This window comes from Eschrichtius robustus, chromosome 4 (genome assembly GCF_028021215.1).
Source record: "Eschrichtius robustus isolate mEscRob2 chromosome 4, mEscRob2.pri, whole genome shotgun sequence".
NCBI classification, from domain to species: Eukaryota; Metazoa; Chordata; class Mammalia; order Artiodactyla; family Eschrichtiidae; genus Eschrichtius; species Eschrichtius robustus.
In genome coordinates this window covers 116,610,520-116,631,017 of record NC_090827.1, presented here as the reverse complement: position 1 = coordinate 116,631,017, position 20,498 = coordinate 116,610,520, and the positions used below count along the sequence as shown (strand labels likewise).

Below are 20,498 nucleotides of genomic sequence, written 5' to 3'. Positions count from 1 at the left end.
TCAGTGTCTTTCATACTGGTTAATGTTATAATCAAGATCAAAATGGAAGAGGCCAAAAATATAACAGATTTCTTAAGCGGATTAACCTGTATCCAAGAATCAGTATGTTATTTGAATAGTTCAATTACTTTGTTAACTACCCTTACGTGGGACTCTGTAAAGAGAACATGCTATTTTATTTTGTTAGCACACAAAATGACTTAGTAGGGCACCCAAGAGTGTATATAATTTATACACTTATACACTTATATAACTTATAACTTATCATTTTTACCAAAATAAATACTTATAATAAAACAGCAACCACTAGTTTAATCATTACCAGTGGAAACTAGAAGGTCACTAGTATACTATTGATTGATCTGCTGCACTACACTACCTCAGTCAACTGGCAGAGATAAAATAGCAGAAATTTGAAACCCATCTACCAAAGCAATAAGATAAAGAAGCAGAGGGAAATTACGTCCTTAGTGACCCAGGAAGTGCCCTATCAGATAAGAAATAATATGCTATTAGTTTGGTAATTATGCCAAATTAGAGTAGATTGGTAATGATACAGGAATAGATAACTAGAGTAGTTTGGTAACGATGCAGAAATAGGTAAACAGAGCATTGGAGCAGAACAGAGTTCAGCATCATACTCAGATAAGTATGAGAATTTAGTATATGATAATGGTAACAGCCAGCTCAGTGGGGAAAAGACGATTTACTTAGTGTTTGATTCAGAGCAACCATCTAGCTATCTGGAAAAAAAGTCTGGATTTCTACCCCACTCATGAAACAAAAATAAATTCTGAGTAGGTCAAAAAACACATTTTCCAGGAAAACCTGCGTATATATGTATGTGAATAATCTTATAAATATGAACAAATTCAGGTATTTAAATTCCAGTATTTTTGTACTTGGAGAAAACTGGAAATAACCTAAGTGTTCATTAGTGGATGATCTCCGTGAAGCAGGATGTATGTATCCATGAAAACAAATATGAGAGATCTATGTGTATCGATAATGGAAAGATCTGGAAAATATATTATTAGATTTTTTTTTAAATGCAGAACTATATATTTAGTATACTATATATTTAGTAACTATATATTTATTTCCTACTGTGTGTATGACTGTTTTTATGAACTGAATATTCACTTACGCTTAGATACACATAGAAAACTTCTGGAAGGATACACCTGAAAGAGTTTAGTCATTGCTTCATTCAGGGTCAGCTAGGGTTCTGAGGTGGGGAAACTTACTCTTCATCAAATGCCTCTGAATTTTTCCATATGCTTGTATTTTTCAAGTTAAAAAGTAGGTAATAAAAATAAAGGAAAAGGCATGTATTACTTTAAAGAGCTAATTATCAAATGTGCTTTCTCTAAGTGGTGTTAATTTAAAATGTGAGTACCTATTTAATATGCTTGGCACCATGCTATCTAGTAAATAAATGCTAAACCTTATAATGTAAAATGTGGGCATTTTTTAATCCAAAAGACATCAGCTTATAAATAAAAAAAAATACATGTGTAAATTGAGTGACATTGGCTTCTCTTCTTTTCTATCCTTTGTTAGTGAAATCTGTGAAAATTAATTCCTATATATGATTATTTTTGTCTTAAACTTATATACTATGACTCTGTCTATATGGCAGACCTTAAACATGTGTACTTTTTCTAATAGAAAACTCAAGAGCTGGAAATGTCACTCCATGAAGCTAAAGAAAGCGCTATGCATAAGGAAGGCAAGATTATAAAGATGCAGAAAGAACTTGAGATGACTAATGACATAATAGCAAAACTTCAAGGGCAAGTTAATGAATCAAATGATTGCCTTGAAAAAGCAAAAGAAATGATCCAAGTACTTCAGGTAATTTAACAAACTCATTTTATAAATAAAAGGGTTTGGTTTTTTTATTTTCTTTTACTGTTGAATTTGACAGATAATCTAGGACTCAACTTTTACTTCAACTTCCTATTATCTATGAATATCTGAAGTTCAGTACTCAAACTTTTAAAAAACAAGTGACAACTTAGAAATGAAATGCAGGAGTATATTTTCATTCAAGATAATGATTTTTATCTTCCTAGAAAAATTATTTTTAAGAGATATAAATATTATTCTTTATAGTTTAAAATGTATATTTTTTTATTTTTCAAAAAAAGGCTTCCTATCTAAATATTTAACATTCTTTATTAGATAAGTGCATTTTAAAATTCTCTTTTCTTCTGCTTAATCCCTTGTTATTGAGTCCCAGCCTTTCGGCTGACTCTGACCTATTTTCTTTATAAAGAGCAGTAGTATAAATCTTTTTGACCATGAATGCCATTACACAGTTTGCACCCTCATTCATCATATCCTTACCACTCCCTTTTGTTTTAGCCCAGACAATTCTCACACTTCTGCTACTTGAGTCCAGCCCTAATAAGTATTTGTGCTATTCCTGCTCCAGTGTCTCTTCATTGCAGTTAAAATTAGGAATAAGTCAAGGATGTCTGTTCTTTCCGTTATTTAACATTGTTCTAAAAATTCAGGTTCATTCAGTGAAACATGAAACAGAGAGGCAAGAGAAAATAATCTCAGTTTTGTTTTTCAGCAATTGTTGGTATAGCTAAAAACCAAGAAAATCAACTGTGAGGCTTTAGAATTTTTGATAGTAATTTTTGAATATTTCAAATAATTAAATGACCACATTTTTATTCTTTCAACAAATATTTTTGGGTACCTGCTGTGTGTTGGTCATTGTTCTAGATGCCATGTATACAGCAATGGGGAAAAAAAAATAGAAGTTTCTCCCTTCCTTCAAGGAGTTTATGTTCTTGTTCAGGAAGACAGAAAATAATGAAGTATATATGTGTGTCAAATGGTGAAAAGTGCAATGGAAAAAAATTAAGCCAGACAAGGGTACATGGATACTGAGTGAGAGTTGGGGTATAAGGGAAAGAGATGTGACTTTATAAAGGGCATTGAGGAGAGCCACACCTTTAAGGTGGCATGAAGTGATGGGGTGAGTGATGTGGTAGGGAAAGGACCTTCTAGGCAAAGGAAATAGCAAACACAAAGGCTTCAACACAGAAACAGTCTAGACATGTTTAAGAAACCACAAGAAAGCCATTGTCTCCTGAGCAGAGTGAGCAAGAGAATAGAGGTGGGAAATAAGGTGAGAAGTAGCAGAGAATCAACTCATAAAGGGTCTTGCAGACTACTTTGGTTTTTATTCTGGGTGAGATGGGAAATCATCAGAGGATTTTGGCTAAAGGATATTATGGTCTTACTTAATTTTTTTTAAATTGCCCTTTGAAGATAGAATACAGAAGGGTGCGTTAGTGTGACATGCTAGCTGCTACAGCAAAGGAACCAAAAATGCAATGGCTCAAATAAGATGGAAGGTTATTTCTCTAACTCATATAAAAGCCTGAGTTCCAGGTTGGGGGATGGCTTCATTCCACATGATCAATCAGAGGCCCACATCTCTCCCATCTTGTTTCTCTGCCACGCCCTTGGGTGCTGTTTTCATCTTAGTGGTTAAAGCCAGGTTGTAAGCTGTCCATGCTTGGGCTCACAGGAAAGGGACAAGATGGAGAAGCTATAAAATCTCTACTCTCAAAGGCTCTGGCCCAGAAGTGGCACACATCTCTTCCTCTCATATTTCTTGGAGTCAGAGATGATTTCCCTAGTTTTTGGCCTGAGCAACTGGAAGAAGGACTTGCCATTTATGGAGATAGAAAAGACTGCCAGAAGAGCAAGTTTGAAAACATGGGAGCAGACTCAGAGTTCAGTTTTGAGCACGTTGAATTTGAAATGCCTACTGGGGACACCCAAGCTGAGATATGTCTTAGGCAGTTGGATATGTGACTCTGAGAGAGAGAGAGAGAGATCTAAACTTGAGGTGTAAGTTTGGGGAATTGTCAGCATATAAAAGTCATGAGACTAGATGGGAGCATGAACATATGGAGAAGAGATGTGGAGTAACTAAAAGACACTGAGATGGAGCAGGCGTGAGTAAAAGAGAAAGAGGGGCAGGTGGGGGGCAAGAGAGAGTGGTTCTAATTTCCTCATATAAGTGAAGAAAGGGCATAAAGAAAGAGGGAGTGAGCAGCAAACTTCACATTCAGTATAGATTGATACCTATATTATGGAGAGACAAGTATCTTTCCTGCATACCAGAAGTAACCATTTAGATAATATAGCGGGGTCTGGGGGGTCTTGTACAGCACCCTTGGGGAAAGAAAGCAAAATACAGGGTATCCATAAAAATCTTTGTACAGTTTGAATTTTTGAAAAATTTGTTTCTGTGTATTATATAAATATTCTATAAAATGCAGTCTCTTGCATGTAACTCAAGAGTTGGCATAATAAAAAAATTAAAAACTATTTACCACTATTTGAAAATACCTATCCAATATAATGTAGGGTTTATTAATGGAATATGGAAGAAAGTAGTTTGAACAAATGAATCATTAACAATTTCATTTAAATCTTTATATTTTCCCTCTGTTGTATCTTTACAAATTGTTTATGTCAAATAGCAGTGAATTTGTTAAAAATTTAAACTGCACTAGAACTTTATGGACATCCTACACAACAGGAAAAAAAATCTTATAATGGCCACAGAATCTAAAATAAAGTGTTTGAAGACTAAACAAAAGATGAGGAAAACACATAAGAAAGGAACAACAAAACTTCAAAGAGTAATATAGGAGAACGTGTGGTTTAAGATTTGAAACTTGCAGTTTCCTGTTTTGGAACCTTAATACTGTACATCCATCAGTTTTTCCCAAATTAATTTCTAAATTTGATGTAATTTAATTCATACTCTCAAAGGAATTCTTTTTCTGGTAGAACAAGGAAAATTTCATAACAGAATCCATCTAAAATATAGATGATAAGTAGATCATGTTAACTAAAAATTGTATTTTCAGTTTATTAGAAAAACTATTTGAGGTGATTGGTATGTCTTGAGTTCAGCTTTCATCACATGCCAAACGTTTGAAATATGGAATTCTTATTGTCTTTCATTTCTAAGGCAGTATTTCCAATTTTGATTTTTTTTTTATGTAAGAATTATTTTAAACAATGTTATATATGACTAATTTATTTCATTATATTGTGGTAAAAAGTTACTGTAACTTCTACACTTATAGAATATATTAAAAAAATTTTTGATATCATAAATGGATAATTGTTTTTGGAGTTCTTTGAATTTTTAAAACAGTATATAGACAAATAGATCAATGGACTAGAATAGAGGGCACAGAAATAGACCCACACCAACATAGTCAACTGATCTTTGACAAAAGAGCAAAGGCAATTCAGTGGTTCAGTGGAAAAGGATAATCTTATCAACTAATGGTGCTGGACCAATTGCACATTCACAAGCGAAAAAACAAGGCTTGACACAGACCTTACACCTTTCACAAAAATTAACTCAATTGATCATAAACCTAAATATAAAACACAGAACTAGGAAACTCCTAGAAGATGAGATAGGAGAAAAACTAGCTGACCTTGGGTTTGGCGATGACTTTTTTAGGCACGACACCAAGAACACGATCCGTGAAAGAAAAAATTGATAAGTTGGACTTCATTTAAATTAAAAACATTTGCCCTGTGAAAGGCAAACCATAGATTGGGAGAAAAACGTTTGCAAAACATATCTGATAAAGGACTGTTATCCAGAATATACAAAGAACTCTTAAAACTAACTATAATAAGAGAACAAACAACCTGATTAAAAAACAGGCCACAAATCTGAATAGACACCCCACCAAAGAAGACAGACACATGGCAAATAAACATAAGAAAAGAGGCTCAACATCATGTCATTACAGAATTGAAAATCAAAATGACAAGAATAACACTACACACTATGGTATCTCAAAATACCGTAACAGCCAAAATTCAAAACACTGACAACGCTTGATGCTGGTGAGGATGTGGAGCAAGAGGAACGCTCAGTCATCATGGCAGAATGCAAATAGCACAGCTACTTTGCAGGAAAGTTTGGCAGTTTCTTAGGAAACTGACACCACTTCAGCCAGACACACGCCCAGGGAGTCCCTGATATCAGCATCTGGTCCAGAAGGCCTGGGTAGTGAACTGGTGCTCTGACTGAGCAAACAGTGGGTTCCTCTGACCCAGTCATCAATCTCCTTAAGCTGAGCATCTGTCATTTTTAGAAGCTTTGCATCTTTTTAGTCTTTGCTAGTCATCGTGTGTGTACAGATGTTTTTATGGGGGTTGGAGTGGGAAAGCCTAGAGGAATAGAGAGCTCTCTGGGTTCCTATTTTGATGGGTTTATTTTTGTATTCAATATCTAATAGTATTCCACTGTGTGGCTGTGGTACAGCAATAAAAAGAGCAATTTATTCAGCAGTAATAAAAAGTGAGCTCTCAAGCCACAGAAAGACGTGGAGGAATCTTAAATGCGTATTGTTAATTAAAATAAACCAATCCGAAAAGGCTACATACTGGATGATTCCAGCCATATGACATTCTGGAAAAGGCAAAACTAGGGAAACAGTAAAAAGATCAGTAATTGCCAACAGTTTAAGGGGAGGGAGGGAGGAAGAATGGATAGGTGGAGTGCGGGGGGTTTTTAGGGCAGTGAAACTATTCTGATAGAGTAATGATGAACACACGTCATTATACAAGTGTTAAAACCCATAGAATATACAATACAAACAATAAACCCTAATGTAAACTATGAACTTTAGTTAATAGTATTGTATCAATATTGGCTCATCATTTGTAACAAATATACCACATTAATATGTTATGTTACAACAGGAGAGTTGGGGCAGGGGGAGGGCACAGTATATGGGAACTCTGTGTACTCTCTGCTCAATTTTTCCATAAGCCTAAAATTACTTTGAAAATGAAATCTATTCATTAAAAAAAAAAGATTTATATATGGATTTTTATTTCTCTGAGTAGAAAGTAGATATATCACTGGATTGAACCATCTTTGACTACAAAATATCCTCAACAATGCTACATAATACTTTGTGCCTTAAATTCAGTTCTAGTTTGATATTTATATTGCTGTTCTGACATTTTTTTCTTTCATTTTCCTGATTAACCTTCGTCTGCCCATTTCATTGTTTTCAACCTTTGTTTCACTTGTTTAGGTAGATTGTTTTTAAATTGGGAAAAAAATTGTTTTAAGAAACAAAAGTCATATGTTTTCTAAGTACGTATTAGCTTCCAAGAGCTTCAAGTTATACTTCACATCGTATATCTATTTGTTATTCATTTCAGTGTTAAAATTTGTGCCTTCCCTGCTTTTCATATATTTGAAGATTGCTGTTTTAAAATGTTTCTACCAGATCAAGGCAGTTAACAACTCTTCAGAACTGCTCTAAAATTATTTTATTTTTCTTTTCTCTAAAAAATTTAGGACAAAGTTGCTTTAGGAGCTAAGCCCTATAAAGAAGAAATTGAAGAGCTCAAAATGAAGCTGGTGAAAATAGACCTAGAGAAGATGAAAAATGCCAAGGAGTTTGAAAAGGAGTATGTCTTTGCCTTAATTGAACATGACTTTAAAAGCTTAAATTTCCTTTCAAAACTATATAAATTTCTTTGCATTAGTTAACTTTTTAAAATATATGAAAATATTTTTATTGCTTTTTAAAAATATAAATACAAAGATTCACAGATTTTAAATCTATTAAATTCTCATTACATATGCAAAGTTTTTAAAATAAGCACAATTCTGATTACTAACACACTATGTCTTTGGATGCTTCTTGCTCAATCATATATAAATAGCTTTAAAATATCCTTTTTATGCTTGAGAGTAAATGTTAAGAACCTGTGGTGTATTTAGCATTTGACTAAGGTCTCTGTTGGTTCTCTTAATTTTATTTGTTCTTCCCATCGTGTTTTTATGAAAAAGTTGTATTTCCTTTTAAATTATAATACCTAATGCCCAAGAGCATATCCTCTTTTTATTGATTTATTTATATATAGTACTACATACGTAATAGCATGCCTCAAGTTCTTTGTGGTATAGCATAATGAAAAGAACATTAGCCAGTGTCAGGGAAACTAAATTAGAAATATGTTGCCTCTAATGAATATATCACCTTACACAAGCTGTTTAATCTCTCTGGGCCTCACATTCATAATCAATAAAAGGATAGGTTTATATTAAAGGATTTTTTAAGATCCCTTCTGGTTCCTAACACTTTTAATTCTTCCTATAAATCTTTAATAAATATCTAATGATGATATCTAATTTTGCCTAAAATGTAGCACTCTAAATCTTCATTCGTTCTAACCAGGCTTCCGGTGATAAGAAGTGAAACTTAGGTCTATTAAGATCTTCATTATAAAAAGCAATTTTACTTATAGAATAGAATGGGCAGATACTGTCAGCCTCGAAGAAAAGCAGAGTATCATTGCTGATTTATCATTGCTGATTAATGCTTAAGCAAACAGTTCACAAAATTTCTCTAGGAGGGAACAATGAGTAGAATTTGACCTTTGACTGTATCACCTTAGACCAGAGCTGCAGCCAGGGTTTGCTTTCCTGACAATGTAGAAAGGAAGCTGCTTTTTGCTTTCATGCTCTGGTAATTGTTGTACCTTCAAGGTATTTCTAGGACCTCATGGTAACAGACCAATTATTTATTTTATGGTGCCCCCAGATATAATTTTACACACTATCCGATTAATAGCTATTGGGCTTCCAGAAATTTAAAAAGAATTGATTTCTCAATGTTAAAAACAATTGCTGCTGCAACCAAACAGAATACTTCCAATTTGGTGGTGTTATAGCTGTGAGGTGCATGATACCAGGAGGGTATCATGAGGGCTCATCTACTGCTACCAGGACATTGTGTTGATGTGATGTGTCTTATTAGAAAATTCTTGACAGCAGTTGTGTTTATTCCTTCATTAAAAATTAGTTTCTGGGCTTTTACATATTTCTGTTATTCTTAATAGAATCGCTTCGACAAAAACCACTGTGGAATATCAAAAAGAAGTTATAAGGCTATTGAGAGAAAATCTTAGAAGAAATCAACAGGCCCAAGATACCTCAAGTAAGTAGAAAATGCTGATATTTCCCGATCTTTCCATTTTACTTCAATACACTTACATATTTTGAAGACTGCTATTACAGGTATGATAGTCAAAAATAAAGCTAAGTTAATCACTGATTTAGAAAGAACTATTTTTATTTTTTTGGCTGCATTGGGTCTTTGTTGCAGCAGCATGGGGGTTTTTCTCTGATTGCAGTGCGCGGGCTTCTCATTGCAGTGGTTTCTCTTGTTGTGGGGCACGGGCTCTAGGCGCGCGGGCTTCAGTAGTTGTGGCACGTGGGCTCAGTAGCTGTGGCTCACAGGCTCTAGAGCGCAGGCTCAGTAGTTGTGGTGCACAGGCTTAGTTGCTCCGCGGCATGTGGGATCTTCCCAGACCAGGTCTCGAACCCGTGTCTCCTGCATTGGCAGGCAGATTCTTAACCACTGTGCCACCAGGGAAGCCCCAAGAAAAAACTATTTTTAAAATGAATTAATTGGGCTCATATTTATCCTGTGACATCTCCTTAGTTTACTGTAATCTTAACTGTCTATCCATTATAGATTTTTAGAAAATACAAATTTTACTTTTGCATAATCAGATCTTTACCTATTAGTGAAGATATCTTCAGCACTGCAAAAGAATGACTTAACTATCAGGGTAGAAGTACACTTCCCAATAAAAATACAAGCATATGTCTTAATAGATTGTAACCATGTGCACAGTAAAAATATTATCAGTTCACAGTAAAGATAACTAAATATTATCCTACTTGTCCTTAATACTGAAAATATAGAGTTGATGCATACTTGCAAACTTTTTGAAATTTATCTTAGGAACAGTCTTTAAGTTTAATGATCAAATTTCTGCATATATATCTCTCAAACTATACCTTTTTTTGTATTTCTATCTCTTATATTTCATTTGAAAAGAGAAAATGCTTTGTATAGTAAGACAAGCATTGAACAATGTATATAATAAGGATCAAACTAAAAGTTGTGTGTGCAAGCACACTGAAAATTCTAAAGGTCAAGCAAATGTAAGATGATATTTATGTGTATTATTGTCCACTCATTTAAAAAAAAGAATTAGAGATAGTGTTAAAGATGATCACAGCTCCTATCTGGAAAACTTTAAGGGATAAAAATAGAACTGAGGATTCCTTGTTGTTACAGAAGGGTCAGGATAATTACTCTTGATTTGTAAGTGACTTTCAGGTACATATTGTCCCTGAATTCAGAATAATTCAAAAGGAAATGGACATTGAGTATCTTCCCCACACACACCTTACCCCCCTTTTATAAATCGTCAGTGACCCAGTGGATTATTCTATTTCATAAGCACCTCACATTTGTATGCAGTTTTATCTAAAATTTACGGAACAGTTCCTTATATTACTTTTACACACACAGTGTAGAATACTTAATAATATATGCTCCAGTATCATTCTAAGGTTTATGTAGTGAACAGGTATGTGTTGAATACTTGTGATGCGCTGAATGACGGGGGTGGACCCCACACACACTGTAGGAAGAAGCCCGCCAGGTGATTCTACTGCTATAGAAGATAGATCAATGGAGAACAGCTCTGGGGAGGATTGTTACTACTACAGTGATGGTGAACGATCTCCGCAGGATTATGAGAGTGGAATTGGTGGGTGGAGAGAAGCAGGAGGATTCGAGAGCTGTTTAGAATTGATGACCAAATAGCCGTGTGAGGTTAAGGGAGAAGGAGGTGGGCAAGGATGACTTCCAGGGAGATGGTGGTGCGTTGGTTTTTATAGTGACTTACTACCTTTCATAATGTTTTCTTTATTTCTTTATTTGGAACTACTAAAATTATCACCTGTCTGTATTTTTGCCTCCCACAGTGGTATCAGAACACGCTGATCCTCAGCCTTCAAATAAACCCTTCACCTGTGGAGGTGGCAGTGGCATTGTACAAAGCACGAAAGCTCTTATCCTGAAGAGTGAGTATATACGGCTGGAAAAGGAAGTTTCCAAGTTAAAGCAGCAAAATGAACAGCTAATAAAGCAAAAGAATGAGCTGTTAAGGTAAGATCTGCTCACACGATATAGAAATTATACTTACGTCTTACATGTCGGGGAGGATGATATAGACACATACATAACTAGCTTTTGCAGTTGGCAATCCTTCACACATACGGAGAAAGTAATTTTTAAGTTTCATAAAATATGTCTTTTTTAAAAGTCATAAGAATATGTTAGCACCATTTCAGATGTTGGCTATCTATCAATTGACCTATTTTTAACTAAGTCAAGAACTAGGAAGTAAAGAAAGATCTTTGAGGGAACAGCTTAAATATACCACAAGTCCATATACCCAAGTCAATTAGGCTCTTACTCAAGGAGGAACCCCTTAGGTCCATTATCGTAGCCTACTTAGTTTTACTTTATAAACAGTTCTAACAAATTTAATTATTTGGCTTCTACCAAAGACTAGAATCTTGTGCTAACCTCTACCAATGAGACAATAGGAGAAAAATAGGCATTAAACAAATAATTCCACAAATAAGTAATCCTTTGTAATGAGTGCTATCAAGCAAACAGCAACAACAAAAAATAGGACATTATGAAAGGGTATATTACAGAGGGATCCAACCTTATCTAAGTATGGGGAGAGGTGGTGATCAAGAGACTAATCCTTAAGACTGGATGTGAAAAATGAGTAGAAATTAGGCCAGGTGAAAGGAGAGGTGGGTAAGCCTTCTAGGCTGAGGGAACAGCAGGTGCACAGGCTTTGAGTCAGGAAGAGTGACCAGCTGGTGGAACTGAAAGACATCCACTGTGGCCAGGGCATAGAGACTGAGACAGTGAGGTGCAAGATGAGATGCCAGAGGTAACTGGTCCAGGTTACACAGGCCCCAGAGGTCACTGGGAGGACGTTTGGGTGGTATCCTAAATGTAATGGAAGGATTAACTCCACTGGAGGATTTTAAGCCAAGGCCTGCTGAGATCAGATAGCATCACGGTATAGGAGGCCCCAATTTAGGAATGTGTTTATTGTTGTCCAAGCAAAAGATAATTTTGGCATGGGCTGGAACGGTGCCAATGCAGATAAAAATAAGGAAACGAATTTGAGAAATAAGTATGAGGTTGTATCAACAGACTTGGCTCACGTAAAGGAGAGAAGGGCCCCTAGGATGGTTGCCCAGGTTTCTCTCTGGAGAAACTGGATAAACGCTGGTGGCATTTCCCGTGAGAAGCAAGACTGTAACTAATCCAGAAAAGCACCATGAATTATTTCTTTTAAAATAACAAAGGTACATTAGAATCATCTACCCAGGCTGATTTATCAAATTATGGCCCCAAATTATCAACAGATAAACCTCTGGACGATATCACTGATTTGTTTAAAAACCTGATGTCATGCTCTGAGCTTTCTTTTCAAAACTCCATGATTATGGAGGTTTATTACAATTACTTAAATTATACTGACCTCATTTCATTTTCTGAACTGTGGAAACGGTCCAAACAGGAAGCATTAGGTTGAAACTTAACTATAAATATGATAAAATGGTAAATTATAGGTTATGTATATTTTACCACAATTTAAAGCAATTTTTTTTTTAACTTAAACGTGAGTACGTTGCAGGAATTGCAGTCTTATGGTCTCCTTTTTTCTCCACCTCTACCCCCCCGCCCCGCCCTGACCCCTCACATTTAAGCAATAATCATCATCTTTCCAGTGAGGTCAACACGTGGAAGGAGAGAACCCTTAAAAGAGAGGCTCACAAAGAAGTAACTTGTGAGAATTCTCCAAAGTCTCCTAAAGTGACTGGAACAGCCTCTAAAAAGAGACAACATATGTCATCTCAATGCAAGGAACGGAATTTACAAGATCCTGTGCCAAAGGAATCGCCAAAATCCTGGTTTTTTGATAGCCGATCAAAGTCTTTGCCGGTACCTCCTCCAGTTCACTATTTTGATAACTCAAGTTTAGGCCTTTGCCCAGGTAGGTAAATATACTGGTTGCTTGGAAATGGGGCGGGGATGGGGGGCGGATAACGGTTGGAACCTCTCTTTAATATGTGGTCCCCACAGGGCAGGTGTAGACAAGAGAGGATGGCGTTGGTCAGGCTCACAGTGCCCAGACTTCATGGCTATTTCTGTGGGAGAAAGTTTCTCCAAAGCACAGCTCTGAAGTGCAGTAGTCACTTTTTACCCCAAGTGAAGCCTTTTTTTTTTTTTCTTTCCTTTGGTATGTAAAAATTCTATTTGTGAGCCATTGCTTAGCAAATCAAATCTGAAAATAAGATATTATTTCTTTAGAAATACAAGAAAACAACCCCAAGTGAAGTTTGCCTCTTAAACCCTCAGCTTTTCCCTGGAATGGACAAGCAACTGTCCCAAGGACATAAAGATACTACCTTATAAACAAAACCAGTTTTACTGAAAAAGACTTTCTTATCAATTCAATAGGCCAGTATTTCCTATAGGATTATATTCATTTTACGCAAGCCAGATCATAGACTTGTATCATTTACTTATTCATTTAATCAACAGAATTTTTTTATTTCAACTCTGTGTCACATATTAGACCCTAATGGTACATTAATAAGCAAAACCAGATATGGTCCCTGCCCTCTTAGAGCTTACAGTCTAACAGGTATAGACAGTAATCAAGTGACAAAAAAAGGTAAAATTCTAGAGTGCAAAAGGCTATGAGACTTATAATAGTTTGTTGTTTTTTAAATATTACAGAAGTCTTCCTTGAAAAAGGGAACTGAGATCTAGGAGGTTAATGTGAGTTAGCTTAACAAAAAGGGGAGGGAAAAGCGTTTCAGGCAGATGGAACAGTGACAGCCGCAGTCAGGGTAGGAGAGACCACAGTCAGGGGAAGGATTGAAGGAAATATGCTGTGGCCAGAGCACAAGGGACACAGGCTTCTGTGGATGTAGTCAATGAAGCCAAAGAGAGAGCTCAGAGCCAGACATGCAGGACTTTGTAGATAGTGTAAAGGAATTTAAACTTGATCCTGTAGGCATATAGAGGAAGCCGTTGGAAGACTTTAAACAATAGCAGGGGAACGTGATGACTTGTAAACTTTGAAAACATTACCTCAGCTGTTAGGTAACCAACAAATCATAGGAGCAAGAGTTTGACAGTTGCCTGGGCAAGGGTGACAGCATGAACCTGGGCAGGTGCAATGGAGATGGAGAGACGTGGACAGATGGGAGAGATTCGGGGGCAAAATGAGCAGTGCTAGGTGCCTGATCGGATGGCCTGGGGTGGAGTCAGGGATCGCCCCCAGCTCTGCGGAGGTGCTATACACAGAGGTGGGGAACGTGTCAGGAGAAGCTCTGTGATATGGCGTTTCTCAGTCTTTCTCACCACATAGCATTTATCATGTGCCCACGTGTGTATGGCCACAGCCCTTTGTGACAGTGTATCTGCCTCTCAGAAACACCCTTTTATGCACTTGTAGAAACCTAAAGCAACAAAACTGTACATTAAGAGAGGCAGCTGCCAGAGATCATTTAAAGCTCTGAGCAAAGGTTACCAGGGTTTATGAGAACTCTACTTTGTGACAAAGAAGGAATCAGTCCGTTCTCATCAACTACACGTCAGAATTGGATCACGTCAGCACTCTGACAGTGCTGTTAGAGATACAGGAAGGAACAACGCAATTTGGAAAAAATTTTGAACTATTCACTTCATTGAACAGTATGTAACAAACATTTGAGGACATTCCATTAGCTAACACTTCCGTGGAACTTTTGCTGTATACACACACACCACACCATTTTAGAAGGGTCTATTCAAAAACTGATAAAGTTTTATAATCACCTTTTGATTTTTATCTGACAGTGCCAAAGGCACGTGCATAATATGAAGTAATCCAACCTCAAATAAAAATGCTTAAGTCTTTTTATCAATACGTGGATCTCTCTGGTACAACTTTTAAGTAAAATAAAAGAGTAGTCTGGAGGGATATATAAATCAAAAACTGACCAATTCCGAATTAAAGAACATAGTCTCAGCTTGAATTAGTAAAATATCAGTCTAAAAAAATTTTAATTATAAAAGGAAATTTATATTATCTCAACACCTAAGATAATTTCCAAGACCAGTTATTCTAGATTTACTTTCATGAATATAATAATTTGAAAATATTGTTTATAAACAAAGATGCAGTTGAAGTGCTTTTTAAAGGCTCAAAGAAAACTTTTTAAAGATGGCTAAATATTCTTTAAAATACATAGTATTTGTACAGCTCACCATTTTTTTTCCCAAAAAATAGGACAAAAGGAAATCTGAGTTAATCTGTGTTTGGTTCACTTTGAATCTCAAATTGATGAATTCCAAATAAGACTTTATTACTTCTTGGTTTTATGTACAATATGGTTTTTCTAACAATTCATCTTATGAGAAAATGGGAAATAAACTTCTTCAACTTCTGAAACTACCACACTATTGTGAAGCAATCATACTCCAATAAAGATCTATTAAAAAAAAAAAAACACTTCAACTCTGCTGAAGTGAAATATAGTTTTTTAACAAGCAAAATAATGAACCATGTTTAAGTGCTGTGTTTCATTCTTCTTACATCTCTTCTTATATCTCTACTCCAAACATCCTTTTCACTTTAGCTGTATTTGGGATTTGTGTATGTTTTTACTAAGATTACTTTTGTTGTTGATTTTTTTTTCTTTTTTTTTTTTCCTCTCAGAAGAACAAATTGCTGGAGCAGAGACTGTGGATCCCCAGCCAGGTCCTTGGCATGCCTCCTCTGGAAAAGATGTGCCCGAGTGCAAGACTCAGTAGATTCCTCTCTGTCACTTTTCTGGGGGCCCAGCGTTCCATGTTTGGAAATGCCTGTGTTTATCACTGGCGATGATGTCACAGGCCAACTTAATTTCAGTTGTTTTCACTTTGCCGGTAGAATTGGAAGGTGAAGGAACGGGATTCATTCCCGTAATTTAGAATGGTGATAGCAATACCTTCTTCTTGAATGTGGTAATCCTTTAGAAGTTGAATAGTTTTATTTATTTATATGTTTTGTAAAGAATAAAGTTATTGAAGGAAATTTCCAATCTTTCCATGTATACATAAAATGTATACTTTTTTATTAATGTAAAGTTATCCACATATGACTTAGAGAATTCCAAAGCATGATTCATAAATTAATATGAAACATCATTTAATTAACAAAATTACAGACTCCTTAAACATTCAATAAACGTTTGCTTAGTTCTGAATGACAGCACCATGTAATATTAATTGATGGTTTCTCGGTGGGGTACTCAGGGTATATTTGGCTCTCTTCTCTTCTGGTTTGTTGACTTTCAGGAGTTTGCTCTAAAAATACACACATGCATTCCACACTTAGGTTGTTAAGGAATAGCAAGTGATACGACCTCTTCATTTTCTAGTTTTAATCTTCCTTTTGCTGTAATAAGCTACAAAAGTTTTTTCTCACTTTTCAGTGTTTTACCAACCACCCCACTCCCTATACAAGCACCCTAAATTGGTTGGTTTGTTATTAGACTTTGTACTCGATTGCACATTTGTTCCCAACTGGAAGAACCACATAGATTTATTCTACCCTTTCACTTTAGACATGGGGAAACAGCAACCAGAGTTTCCATCAAAGTTTTCTAAACCTGGGGTCCCCACAGATAACGTAAGGCATTCTAAGGTGGACCTCATGTAGGCTGTAAAACCTCTGAAATTTAATGTTAACTTTTGTGTGTGGATTCATTTTTCTAGAGTACTAAGGTCCATACTTGCTTTTATCATACTCCCAGAGGGGTCTCTGACCCTACAAGAGGTTATGAACTACGTTTTAGAGAGTATTTGATATTTTATAGCATATAACTTTGAAAAACCACATAGAACAGCAAGATGCTTAAGGTTCAGAACAGAGTTAGTGATTTCAAGGCATTCTTGGCTCTTTGGTAAGAATATTTATTCAAAGGAAGAGATTATGAATTGCATCATAGCCATCATTCTAAAGTCTGGATTGGATATTTTCCCTTATCTTAACATACTGTCACAGGAATTCACTAGGGCTGAGGGGAAAGTGTCCCCTCCTATAATCTTCTCCCCCGGGCCTGTTTCTCCTTTTCACCCTTACCCAAACAGAACACTATAACAGCACTGCAGGTTTGATTCTTTACAACGTCTAGTAGGTACGTTCACCTGAATAATAAAACTAGTTTAAAGACCATTAAAAATATAATCAGTCATCAGGTTTCCAGTCTAGCAGAATGTTGCTTAACTCTCTGAATTTGGATGTCCATTTCCTTCCTTGGATTTGGGAAATTTGGGGCCATTATTGATTTCTTCAAATCAGCTATTTGTCCCCGTCTCTCTTCTTCTGGTCTACTTGCTAGTGTCCCATAAGTACCTTAGGCTCTCTTCACTTTTTTCTTTCTTTTTGCTTCTCTGACTGGATCATTTCAAATGACCTGTCTTCCACTTTGTTGATTCTTCTGCTTGATCAAGTCTGCTGTTGAACCCCTCTAGTGAATTTTTCAATTTGGTTATTATATTCTTCAGTGCCAGAATTTGTTTGGTTCTTGTTAATAGTTTCTATTTATTTGTTAATATTTTCATTTTGCTCCTGCATCATTTTCCTGATTTCATTTAGTTGTCTGCATTCTCTTGTAGATCATTGAGCTTGTTTAAAACTATTATTTTTAATTCTTTGATAGGTACTTCTTAGATTGCGATTTCTTTGGAGCTGGTTTCTGGAGATTTATTTTGTTCCTTTGAATGGGCCATGTTTCTTTGTGTGCCTCCTGACTTTTTGCTGGGTTTTATGCATTTGAAAAAACAGCCACCTCTTCTAGCTTCGTACAGGGGAGCACCATCAATGAGCTCGTGTATAGATGCTGGGGTCCTCTGAAACCTTTTGGTGGGATTGCAACTTCTCTGGGCTTGTGTGTGTGACTTGCCAACTCGAGAGGGTTGCCAGTGCCTTTTTCAGGAGCTCATAACCTCTCCCTCCTTCTGGTGTCTGTCTGCAGTACTGCGGGTTCTTTGTTGCTACAGCAGGAAGCCACCCCACTGTCCATTTTTCTCATTGGCCCTCAGGCAACCAGAGTACATCAGCACCCCAAGTCAGGCGAAACACAAACCAGTCACTTGTGCAGCCATCCAAAAAGCTGGAACGCCAGACACACACTCTACTCTTCTTCCTCCCTCTCAAGGATGAAGCTTCGAGCTGGGCACCTTGTCCTGACTGTGCAGAGCCACACCAGCCTCTGATGGCACGGCAGGCTCTCTGGTGCCAAACTGTGCCAGTTCCATCAGCACTCCAAGTAGGGGAGCGTGACCAGTCACTCAAGCAGCCCTCAAAAAGCTGGAACTTTGGATGAATCTTCCACTCTCCCCCTTTTTCCCCCCTACTCCCCATGATGGGGAAACTGAGCCAGGGGCTAAGCTGTGCTAGCCTGGGAGAGGCGTAGTAGCAGGTCAAAAACGGCTCTTCTCACCCACTTCACTGTGGCTGTCCTCAGCTTTGCCCTCACCTAGGGTACTGCAATTTCTTAATGGGCTTCTGAAGTTCTCACAAAAGTATTTCGGTCCATATATTGTTGTTAAGTCGGTGTCTCTCGGGGAAAGAGAGCTGGCACTTCTGTTCCTCCATCAATGTTGGAATGTTGCTAACCTCTAATGATCTGAGTTTCAATATTGTGATGAGTGTTTGTGAAGGAATGGTAATGAAAATCAGCAATGGAAACTTGCAAGAAGGTTAAAAAGCAGTAATATGGTCAGACAATACTAAAACGATCTGAAAAGCAAAATTAGGACCAGAGAAGACAAAATATATTTATTGTTCATAAGAAACATGTTCTTGAGCCTGGCAGAATTATTACTGAGAGCCTACCATTCATATTCAGCGAATATTAAAAGACCATATACTATGAACTTATCATTGGTCTAGGCACCAAAAGGTACTGCCTTTGTGGAACTCATATTGTATTTGGAAAACAAATAACTCATATACTTTTAATATGAGCTGATCACAGGGTGAAAAAGATACAGTCCCTAGCCTTGAAGAAATTTAGTCCACTGACAATACAGATGGTTAAGCAAATATTTGCATTACCATGTGACAGGCTGTCGGAAAGGTAACCGTTACTGTTGAACATCAGTGGGTGAAGAAGGGAGGCTGAAGAAAGTTGCATCAAGAAAGATGCAGCTCTGAAAGTATCAGAGTTGGCCTTGATTAGAGAACTTTCATGTTCATAAAATGTGTATTCCAAAATCTTCAAAAGTCAAAGGAAAGGGATTGTTATTAAAGCAAGGAGCACAGCTGGATGTGGTTACAGATCATTAGACCCAACATTAGAAGCTAGAGTAGGGCAATGAGGTTCAGTTACCAAAGACATGCAGAAACTAGGTCAGGGTTTTGGGGTTTTTTTTTAATTTTTAAAGGGCAATATTTGCTATCCATTATAATTGAATTTGTAATAATCATTAAGTACAAATGTAACGTACTGTACTGATGGTTTTAAATGCTGAGTCCTTCCTCACAACATCCCTGAAGTAAATGCTATGACTATTTCAAGGATGAGAAAACAGATTTATAGTTAAGTGACTTAGCTAGTGAGGGAAAGATGTGGGACTTACCTTTATCCTTCTGACTTCACAGCCTTTGTTCTGAGCCCCTGTGACTATTATAAATACACTTAGCTCCAAGAGCAAAAAAGTGATCTAAAGAAGTTTATTTTTCTCACATAAGAAATCCAGAGGAGTTAGTCTAGGGCTGTTGTCTTGAGGCTGTCTTCAAGGAACCAGGTTCCTTCTCTCACCCAGCTGTCTTTATGTGTCTGACCTCACACCAAGTCACAACATGGCTGCCATGTCCCTAGGCATCATAGATGCATTCCAGGAGAAAAGAAGGGAAGGAGCAAAAGTCAAAAGCCTTTCAGAGAGGCATCATCTTTTTATCCAAGAAGGAAGCCCTCAGAGATTTCAGCCTATGTTTCATTGGCCAGCTCTAGTAGCAAAGAAGGCTAGGAATTTGATAGCTGTTTTCCAGCCTTTATAAAGTAAAAGGCAGGGAAAGTCAGTTGGGTGGGTGTTGAGTGAGCCCTACTTAAATAGCCCATGCACAAAATAGCCTAAACAGTCTCGGCTCAGTTACACACCTGATAAAGTGATGAGTTACTAAGCCTCTAGAGAGGGCTCACAGGATCTAGTCCATCCTTTTTGATCTGATATTTCTGTTCTCTTCAGCCAAACCTGATTTTTTGCTCTTACCCAACAATGCACTTTGAAGTTCCCCGGACTCAACCCCCTCAGTGTACTCAGGATGCCTGCATTCTGCCACTAAGTATATATTAGTGTTAGAATAGACTGCGTGTGCCAAAATAACTGTACCTATACCTTAAAAAGCACAAGAGAATTTTTATTTCCCTCCCTCTAAACTATCTAGGTCAGGGTCCGGGAAGGAAGGCTCCAGTATCTTCAATGACCTGGGTTCCTTCTATTTTGTTGCTAACTTCCACA

General features: G+C 36.8%; 1 protein-coding gene across 7 annotated transcripts in view; it reads left to right on the top strand.

The window, feature by feature from the left end:
- CENPE (centromere protein E) overlaps positions 1-16,109 on the top strand; it is a 76,575-nt gene extending 60,466 nt beyond the window's left edge. For 4 of the 7 annotated variants that reach the window (XM_068543253.1, XM_068543252.1, XM_068543249.1 and 1 more), the window contains 6 exons: positions 1,672-1,857; positions 7,388-7,500; positions 8,938-9,035; positions 10,883-11,066; positions 12,701-12,987; positions 15,706-16,107. In XM_068543253.1, the coding sequence (XP_068399354.1) occupies positions 1,672-1,857; positions 7,388-7,500; positions 8,938-9,035; positions 10,883-11,066; positions 12,701-12,987; positions 15,706-15,800 (963 nt within the window). In that variant the 3' untranslated portion in view covers positions 15,801-16,107. Of the gene's footprint in view, positions 1-1,671; positions 1,858-7,387; positions 7,501-8,937; positions 9,036-10,882; positions 11,067-12,700; positions 12,988-15,705 lie in introns of all 7 variants that reach the window. The other 3 variants (XM_068543254.1, XM_068543250.1, XM_068543251.1) reach the window with 3 other exon arrangements.
- Positions 16,110-20,498: the final 4,389 nt, after the last annotated feature.